At 39.4% G+C, this 10,506-nt stretch overlaps 1 protein-coding gene across 5 annotated transcripts in view; it reads left to right on the top strand.

Moving 5' to 3' along the window:
- ATP6V1H (ATPase, H+ transporting, lysosomal 50/57kDa, V1 subunit H) overlaps positions 1 to 10,328 on the top strand; it is a 121,714-nt gene extending 111,386 nt beyond the window's left edge. For all 5 annotated transcript variants that reach the window (XM_011998110.1, XM_011998112.1, XM_011998114.1 and 2 more), the window contains one exon: positions 9,974 to 10,328. In XM_011998110.1, the coding sequence (XP_011853500.1) occupies positions 9,974 to 10,034 (61 nt within the window). In that variant the 3' untranslated portion in view covers positions 10,035 to 10,328. The remainder of the gene's footprint in view (positions 1 to 9,973) is intronic.
- Positions 10,329 to 10,506: the final 178 nt, after the last annotated feature.

A 10,506-nucleotide genomic window follows, 5' to 3' on the forward strand; every position in this document is an offset into this window, starting at 1 on the left:
TCTCTGTTCTTCAAATAATGTTCTGAAGTTCCTCTGGGTAGCGGGGTAGAATAGTATCTATTCAGAATTTGATAGGCATGATTTACTTTAATCTTGTTGAAACCTTGTTGAAATCTCTGTCAAAATAAAAAATGTGAAGTACCTTAGATTTAAAATATTATATACTTAAAAAAATTGTTACTAGATAAGAATAGTCTTTTTATATTGTGGCAGCTAAGGACCAGTTAGTTTCCTGAAATAAATTTTTAATCTGAAGCTTTAAGAGAAAAAAGCTTCCAATTTGGAAAAAAATGTTAGAAATTATTTTGCCATTATGTCATGTTAAATGAGAGCAAATATAAAGTATGGGTATACAATCAAGGTTGATTATTAAATATAAAAGTAAATGTATAGGGGTGTCTGTACAACAGATTATTTACTGTTGTTGAAAGTGTTTTTATTTGCAGCATAGCACTGGAAAGAGTAACAACTTTTTCAAAGAATAGGGGACTATTAGAGTGGCTTGTATTAACGTTTTTTAATGGAATAATCTTTGGATAGTTTTGAGTATAAATTGTGATCTAAAATGTTTAAAACAGAATTTTGATTTATTTTACATTTTCCTGATTAAAAATTTTGCCTAATTTTTACCACTAAATGATTTCTTGTCAATGGTCAGTGCCCTTCAGACCAAATTGTTCATATATTATGCTTTTAGGAACATCATTAACATGCAGTTTGAAACTTAGAGCTCTTCATGAAGGAGAACATACAAGCAAGTCATCATACTCTGGCATTTTTCTCCCAGTTGTTTTTGTCTGTCTCCCTCTCCTTTCTTCCTTCTCTTTGTTTAAATTGTGCTGGTCTCCCAGTTGGGGTAGAAGATAGTATTATATGGTCCTAATGTGTTTTAACCTTGCTGACTGTCCTTTTGGGTACTCAAGATTTTCTCTGTCATATGTTGTTACACTTGATTTTGTTGGTTCTGGCCCGATATCACAGTCTGCCTTTCTGCCCATCGCTGTGTAAGGGAATTAGACGGGGCAACCTAGATGACAGGTGAGCTGTCAGGTGGAAATGGTGTCAAGACTGCTGCATGCTCAGACAAACCACTGAGCAAAGTGTCTTTCTCCAGTTTCTGATGCTTGTAATAGAATACCTGAAACTGGGTAATATCTGAAGAAATGGAATTTATTTCTTACAGTTACAGAGTTTGAGAAGTCAGGGTTGAGGGGCTGCGTCTGTTGAGGGCCTTCTTATTGGTGAGGACTCTGCAGAGTCCCGAGGTGGCACAGGCATCACATGGCCAGGGGCTTAAGCGCCCGCTCATGCTAGCTTAGGTCTCTCTTCCTCTTTTTTTTTTTTTTGTATTTTTAGTAGAGACGGGGTTTCACCGTGTTAGCCAGGATGGTCTTGATCTCCTGACCTCGTGATTCGCCCGCCTTGGCCTCCCATAGTGCTGGGATTACAAGCGTGAACCACCGTGCCAAGCCTCTTCTTATAAAGCCACAGTCCCACTCTCATGAAAAGTCGTTCATCTATTAATTCATGAATGGATTAATCCGCTCATAAGGGCAGAGCTCTCATGACCCAGTCACCTCTTTAAGGCCCCTCCTCTCAATACTGCCACATTGGGGATTAAATTTCAACATGTGTTTTGAAGGGGACAGATACTCAAACCATAGCAGAAAGTTTCAGAATTCCAATATTTGGAGAAAAAAATATTGGTTCTATTGTCATATGTCTAGATTTATTTAAGTTTGTAGGTAAGCTGTTACCTCAATATATTTTAAATCCCAGGTTGACTGATCTAGTCACATATACTTGCACTAAAGCCAGTGTATATCTAGTATAGGTGCTGTTGTTGTTGTTGTTTTTCCAGCCAAGGTTATGTCTCAAGGATAGTTATTTTTGTTCAAGAGAACAGTAATTGGAAGGATAGGTTCATCTAATGATGTAACAGAAACCCCAAATACCATGACTTAAGAGAGAGATTTGTTGTTATCTTACATCCAGGGATGGGCTGGGCAGACCAGAACTAGACAATGCGCAGAGATCCAGCCTCCTTCAGCTCAGTGCACTGCCATCCCTTGGGCGTGGCCTGGTCCTCTTGGCTGTCGGGGTGGCAGGAAGCCAGGGAGCGGGGGGGATCTTCCAGGCTGTGGGGAGGCTCCTGGAAGTTGTCCTTCAACACTTCCACCTTATACTGTATTGGCCATTACTCAGTCTTCTGGCCATGCGTAGCTGCAAAGGAACTGGGAAATGAAATCTTTCCTCTGATAGGCTATGTGGCCTACTAAGATGAAAGGGTTATGTTACTGAGGAAGGAGAGAAAAAGGATATTGGGGAACATTAGCGATCTCTTCCCCAGGAGTTATAAATCTGTACTCGTCTGTACTAAATTATAAATAATTGCTTTGATTTTAATTCTTAGGTTTTGGGGGGCCATATGACCTACTTCCACTGGCAGATAATTTAGAATGCTGTGGTTGTGCTTGGGTTTCTGGACCTTTTAACGTCCCTCTTCCTTTCAGAGTTTGAGAAAAGTCTTGGAATCCGTTGTTTGTAGGTTTTTGAAAGTTAATATTTGGTAATTCTGATGGCATAGGCGTTGCCAAGAATTTTTGTTTTAATGTTTGAAATGTTTAAGAAATTAAAACAACTGAAGTAGTTATACTACTTTTATTAGCTTACTTAGAAAATAATAAATTGTAGATCACATTTAAATGAGATTTAATTTAATTTAAAAACTGGTTTTTGACAGAGAGGGTTGGTGATAGTAGGTCCATTCATCACCTCCTTATAAAGTTTATATTGGATTTACAAATTTCAACATGTCTAAATTTTCTGTTTACCATTTTGGGGAAAGCTAGAGAGATCGATGGTTCATCCCACGATGAGGCAGCAAGCGCATGCTGTGTTGTGACCCCATGGGAAGGACGCACAGCCACGTGACCACATGGAGAGCAGGCTTAGGCCCAGGAGGGTTCTGGGCAGAGAGGAGATGGGGACTGTGAACAGAAGGAAGAAGCGGGGGAGAGAGCTGTACATGCAAACACATCCAGGTAGGGAGAGCCTCACCCAGCTGGGGAATTACCAGACAGCTGGAGTCTGTTATGAAGCCAAAATAAAGTAGGAGACATGCAAAGTGGCCACATCATGATAAACCATCTCTGCTTTGATGTTCTGAGTTCTTTCCTGAAGGCTGTAGAAAACCAGCGAGAGGTAAAATAACTGTGTCATTTTAGCAAGGCCACTTTAGAGATAGTGGCTGTGGGGAGGGTACTAGATTTTCGATTGTAAAAGACTAGAGGGCAAAGACCAGTATAGAGGCTGCAGATCCAATCCAGCCATGGTGAGAAGCGGGATCAGGGGTGAGGAGGGTGGGAGAGATTCAGTGTATGGAGGAGAGAGGATCTGTGAGACCTGGATACCAGCTGGATGTGGAGGAGAAATCCGAGGGAGGCGACCAGCGACTTCCCAGGTTTATCCTTGACATTCTTAGTTACCAAACAAAATCACACACACAAATCAAAAACCTCTGTCACCTTCTATGTAGTGTGCCAAAGTTGTATAATCTGCTTTATTCTTTAAATAGCTCTGAGACTCATTTCAGGTGATTTAATTCATATTGAAGAAACATCTGGCCCACGTGTTTTGGTTTATTTTAGTTTTTGCATATCTTGTGGGAAAATGGATTCTCTAAAGAATAATTTTGTAGGCTAGGAGATCCTTCAAGTATAATTATAAAGCTGATTTAATTCATTTTCTACTACATATCATTAAAACATTGAACTAATTTTCTAAAATATTTCTTTACTCTGGATTTAGTTGAGCTTTCTTATGTTATATGCAGATTCTAATTAAAAATAACTTTCAAATTTTGTTTGAGCAATTCTGTAGTTAGATTGTGGAGTAGTTGGTAGGTTTAACTGATGAAGACTGGCTCTACAGTGTTGCAGCACATTTTCCTTTAGGAGAAAGATGCATCCTTTTCCGGGTCTACTCTCCTGGAGGACTCTTCAACTATCAACAGTCATCGATCTCTTAGTTTATACCAGGGACTGATCTGAAAACTGGAAGATGATAAATGGGACACCATCTCCACTCTCATATGCTCTCAGTCTTCCTAAATATAATTCAAGAAAAAGAAATCTGCAATAAGTCTTAAATGTGGACTTCGCTTATGTGCTATCTTCGTAATAAATAGAAAATAAATATTCTTATTAGAAGCTCTCGTAACTGCACAGGCATTTCTCCCACACTGCACATTGTGTAACTGGATTTGTATGCAGTGCAGTTGGCTAGGGGTGTGCCCTGTGTTGTGCAGGTTGCTTTTGCTTATAAGTACTTGATGATCAGGAACCAGCATTTAAAAGGTAAAGGAGTGTTTGCTGCCAACTCCATTTCTTTGAGTGACTCAGTGCGTTGCCTGCCCGTCATAACCACACATTGGAAAAGCAGTGAAACACGGAAGATACTGCCTATCTGTGACAGAGCTGGTGGCAGCAGGGGAAGCGGACAACTCTGGAGCATAGCCAGAGATAAAGAAACACAGGCTTTGTTTAGTGGCATTTAGATTTTACAGCTTATTAAAAAGAAAAATAAAAAGATTTGATTAGTGGAATTCCTGTAGGAAAAATAACTTTGTTATTGCAAATTTTACATAAATTGCTTTTAGAATACACTCTTTAATGCAATTTCTTTTAAAATGTACATTTTTGTTTCTTAGAACTACAACTCCTATAAATAGACTATAGAATAGACTTTTAGAATCACTGATCTCTTTTTTTTTCCTTTTTAATTTCATGGATTACCTCTTTAGGGAGACTGCTAACCTATTAGTCTTTGAATTTAGATGCTGTTAGAAAGGGAAGTGTCTAGTGATCATGAAAATATGTTTGAGAAAATAAATTGAGGATTTGCACTGTGATGTTCTTTATCTTTTTTATTCTCACAGCTGTACAATAATGTATCTCCAGCCAGTGAGAGGAAGAATAATGTACCATGAGGTTGTACTATTAGTTGTTAAAACTGTGAATTTTGAAATCAGACTTGGTACCAATACACTCCCCACTAATCTAGTTGTCCTAACGTTACAACATGTTAGTTATCATTGCTAAACTCGAGTTACATATCCATAAATGGGGCTCTTCTGTACCTTTATGGGTATTCTTGTGAAGAGGTACATAAGAAAATGTATGTCAAGCAGCTAGTGCAGTGCTTAGTCACTAGCAGGCACTAAAAAATGGTACATGTTGTGATGTTAAATACTGTTTTTCCTAGGCTGAGATCAAAATACTGTAGAAAGAGTTGGACTATATAGTACTTACTCTTGGAATTTAAATGTTTTTGTAAATTAGATACAGATGAGAGAGGGCACTGCAGTTTTCCTGTAAACAAAATTTGTTTTTTTCATAAAACAAAATTTGTTTTTTTTTTCTGGTTCATAAAACAAAGTTTGCTTTGTGTTCAAAATGATGATAAAAGCCAGAGGAATCGCTGAACTTATAACTAAACTATAGTGAGTTAGCCTTAAAGAAAGCAGAGCTATGTAAAATTATTGATGATTTATTTTTGCCCTTTACCAAATATAAATCTGTATTATAAACAACTATAAAGTTTATATTTTCTAAGGTAAATTGTGTTTATATATTTAGAAAAGAATAGTTTGTTAATGATTTATTTTATACCAACTTGTTTTCCAAAACAGGATAGGTAAAGAGTAAGAAACATGTAATTATGACTCAGATGTAGTTTTAATGATCATTATGACAAACCTACTGAAAGAAGTAGGCTGTAGAATTCCAAGAACATTATGGTTTTAGTTATGAAAAATTTGCATACCAAAGGAAGACCAGAGAAAACAGTACAAAAATGCTGCTAACAATGGGTTTTCTACTTGACTTTGTGGGCAGGCAAGGCCAATAAAGGAAAATAAAAGAGACTTAGTAGTTTTCATTAATATATTTGTCAGTAGAAAATCACTTTTTTCCTGTCACTAAATTACGCAGCTGAAGTTACCATGTGTTTCAAGTTATGTAGGTAAAGTTAGTATGTTGAAATACTATTATAGTGTCTTCAATTACAGTTTTAAAGAAAGAAACATCTGTAATGTTTGAGTCTTTAAGCAACTAAATATACTGTGACTGTGAGGCATTTGATTAGAATGGGTAATGGTCTTCCTGTTGTTTGAAGAGTTACTATAGCTAAGTAAGTGCTTCCTGGTGCCCTAGCTCTTAACAGAATAGAACCTAGATAGTTAGTCGCCTTCAGAATGCCCCCGTCAATTCACCGCCGCCTCAGTGGTGCCTTGTGGGAAGTGGAAGTCAGTTTTTCAGGGTTTCTTCATCAGATGTAAACTCTATTGCAGCAGTATGATCTCTTTTGTGAGCTGTTTATGTACTTGGGCTTTTAAAAAGGGGAGTAGGTTTTCAGACTGCCCTTTTTTCAGTTGCAGAGATGTTGAGATCTCAGGAGATTTCAGGTGTGGATGAAGTTAAAGAGAAGAAAAATATTGCCCCTCACAAATTTTGCATCTTAGTAGCAGAGGCAAAGATTTAATGTCACATTCCTATGGATTGCTTGTACAAGTCAGGCACCTTTTGACTGAATTATAAGGTGAAATTTTATTGTATTGATCTTCGTGTATAGAGAGAAAGGCTGACTCAATACCAAGATTAATTGACAAAAGATCTCCTTGCATCCTTTGTTCTAGATACATTATTATCCCCTGAGGTAAAATCTATACTAGTTTTTCCTTTTGCACTCCAGCCTGGGCAATAAAGTGAGACTCAGTCTCAAAAAATAAAATAAAATAAAATAAAATAAAATAAAATAAAATAAAATAAATAAAAGCCAAGTTCAAAGGAGTGGATTTTCCCCAAAGTTCGTATAGGTTAGGTGTTTTTAATACCCTTTTCAGTAGAGCCACGGTTCAGTTCCTCCTGGTATGTTAGCAAGCCATCTGACACCCCACATGCCATAACAAACAGCAATTTTCAGGAAAGCTTGAGGAGGAAATTGGATGATTCTTTCCATGAATCCTGTCTGGGCTCTTCTCTTGCTGGGCTTTTGGCATTTTGACCTAAAACACTCAAGCCAGGCTCACAAAGTTCCACCTGGGGCCCGCTGATGTGCAAGTTCTTAGTTGGACCCTTTTTCATCTATATGAGTCCTTGCTCTTCCCCCAAATCCAAATTACATAAACCCTGAACTAGGCAGAAGAAAGGAGGGGCTGATTTTTCTATGTGTCACATACTTCGGTCAGGAAGAAGTGGATGCCTCTGGGCTACCTTGTATGTACGAAAAAACGAGAGTGAAAGCCTGGCTGGGTGTGATGGCTCACACCCGTAACTCCAGCACTTTTAGGGGCTGAAGCAGGCATAAACCCAGGAGTTAGCGTCCAGCCTGGGCAACATGCCGAAACCCTGTCTCTACAAGAAGTAAAAAAATTAGCCAGGCATGGTGGTGAGCACCTGTAGTCCCAGCTACTCAAGAGGCTAGGGTGGGAGGATGGCTTGAACCCAGGAGGTCAAGGCTGCAGTGAACTGTGATCTCACCACTGCACTCCAGCCTGGGCAATGGAGCAAAACCCTGTCTCCAAAAAAAAAAAAAAAAAAAAAAAAAAATTGTGTAGGAGAGGATGTTACCTGTAATGTATATCTTTGACCAGGAAGACAAAAAACGAGTGGAAGATGGTGGGGTGGAAACCGTGACTGCATGTGTGTCTTTTCATTCCCTGCTGGAACAGCCCACCTGTGCCGGGTTTTACTGTCCTACTTTGGCCCTACAAGAGTGTTTCTTTTGTGAAGAAATAATTATCTTCACCACTTGTTGTCTCCTAAGTATTAGTGAAGTGTGATATGAGGAATAAACTACCCTCATGCCTCTGGAAGGGATGGAGCAGGCTGGGAACCTGTCTGTGACCAGATGCACAGGACCCTTTGTGGTAACTTACCAGTTCCCTGCCTGAGCTCCTGGAGGCTTTGTCGTACATTCTTACTAGTCGTTTTTGAAAACTTACATTTAGAACTTGGTCCTTGACATCAGTCCTTTAGGGAGAGAACCATGTCTTACTGTCATTGAAGAGTGGCACAGTGTCTTTGAGTACACTTTTAAAATGTTTTATAAGGCTCCACACTAAATAGTCTAAAATTGAAATATTTGAAGACCTCTCTAAAATGAAGCATATCTAACTTCAGGCTTGATTTCTCACAGATATGCAGGAAAAATATGAGATCTGGAAATCTGCCATAAATACTATTACCTCCACCACCAAGAAAACAAATCTGTGTGACCACAAATGCTCCCAAGTTGCAGGCATTCCCAGAGTAGCAGCATAGATAGTGGCTGTAAACTCTTGTTTTTCCTGTCTAACAAAGATAATAGGATGTCTTTCCTTTCAGCCTTTGCATGAAGTGGACATGACTATTTACTTAACTTCTGGTTGGAAATAAGATCCCATTGTCTAAATTGTGTCAGCGCAGTTCCTGGTAGCACAAGAATATTAAACACTTTAATATGACATCCAAAATTAATGAGTCAAGTTATAAGAACTTTCTTTGAGGGATGGAAAAGATCATAACCCACTTTCATGTCCTGGGACGCTTCATTCAGTCTCACGGTATTAGAAAGTGAGCAGCCTTTGGGTTGGGGCGGGGGGCGTAGCACTTCACATGCTTTGGGCCACGAGTTCCTCCTCCCTGCTGCTCCGCCACTGCATGACATTTCCTTCTCGTCCGCATTCCCAGTGCTTCTGTCTTATTTGTCTTAAAATCTTTGTAGCTTTGGCCTAGGCTGCAGTAGCAGGGGGAGAGCAGCACAGGCGAAATGCTTGCCGCCTTCTGGACCACTGTGGAGAGAGGCGGAGTCACATTTACCTGTGGACATTGGTGGCCCCCAAAGGTGGTTTCTTGGCAACGCTCACACAGTTGATAGACGATAGGCAAGAGAGGATGGCATCGACAGTGCACCTGCTGCTTGCAGCCCAGCCAGGGCCTCCACACCCAGCGCCTCCTAGAGCCCCCATGGGAATACCTGGGGGGGTTATGGAACTGGAATGTAAACCCATGTCTCTATTCCAAACTCGTGCTTTTTTGTAAGAGGAAAACTTTTAAATAGTTTTTTCTTGAAAAGCCTCTTTTTCTTCCTAATTGGTTCTAAAACAAAAGTTTGGGCAAGTGCCTAAAAGGAAAATAGGGACAAGATTGTTTTCTGTCGTGGAATTCACAGTGGTGTCTGTGTGTACTTTAGAGCTAAGTGTGCACATACTGTGGGCGCATGCTTATTTTCTGAAGGCGAGTGCTCTAAAAGGATTGGGGACCACTGCTCTGAGCCCCAGTTGCTCTACCTGTGGAGTGAGTGCTGCTGCTCAGCTCCTGGAATTGTTCTGTGGCTCTGGCCTGACCGTCTCTATGCGGGCTTTAGACTGTGCTGGGGCAGAGTGAGTGCCCCAGACCAGTAGCTCTTGTTAGTGTGGGGACTCCCAATGCTAGTTTTGGTGATTTATTTTCATGTACTCTTGTGTCATCCCAGGGTGAAGATACACATATTCTCTAACAGCAGGACATTTGTTTTTCATTTATGAGGTCATTCAGAATCGTAATTAAGGCGATTTTGAACTTCTTAGATTGCAGCAGTGGCAGTAGCCGTAAACAAGACCCCTTTATCTGAACGGGAAAGTAGTCTTTCGCCAGGAAGTAACTACACTTCCTTGTAATCACCTGTTTGTGTAATTGTAATAACTTTACAAGTTATTCATAAAAATACAAGAATGACTAGTTTGTCGTTGTCATAACTTGTGTATGATACATGAAGTAGAAGTCATACAGTACAAGTACTTTTGAAATTTGGAAAAGTTTAATTTTGTAGGACTTTATTATTTTTGGATGTTAAAGTAAGTATGTATGACAGTGCATAGTGTGTTTCAATTTTGGAAGTGATTCTTTGCTATTGAAATTCTCATTCTCCTCATTTCATTCTTATTTTTTAGGGAATACCTTGGCAAGCAGCTCCAATCCGAGCAGCCCCAGACTGCTGCCGCCCGAAGCTGAGCCTGCCTCTGGCCTTCCCCACCGCCTCGATGCAGAACCAGTAGTGGGAGCACTGTGTTTAGAGTTAAGAGTGAACACTGTTTGATTTTACTTGGAATTTCCTCTGTTATGTAGCTTTTCCCAATGCTAATTTCCAAACAACAACAACAACAAAACATGTTTGCCTGTTAAGTTGTATAAAAGTAGGTGATTCTATATTTAAAGAAGATATTACTGTTACATATACTGCTTGCAATTTCTGTATTTATTGTTCTCTGGAAATAAATATAGTTATTAAAGGATTCTCACTCCAAACACGGCCTCTCTCTTTACTTGGACTTTAAACAAAAGTCACCTGTTGTCTCCTTTCAAACCAAATTGGGAGAATTGTTGCAAAGTAGTGAATGGCAAATAAATTTTTAAAATCTATCGACCTATCAATCTCTATCGATCTATGTCTCTATCCAGCTCTCTGTTCATCTATATATCATCT

Source organism: Mandrillus leucophaeus, unplaced genomic scaffold, assembly GCF_000951045.1.
Source record: "Mandrillus leucophaeus isolate KB7577 unplaced genomic scaffold, Mleu.le_1.0 Scaffold556, whole genome shotgun sequence".
Taxonomy (NCBI): domain Eukaryota; kingdom Metazoa; phylum Chordata; class Mammalia; order Primates; family Cercopithecidae; genus Mandrillus; species Mandrillus leucophaeus.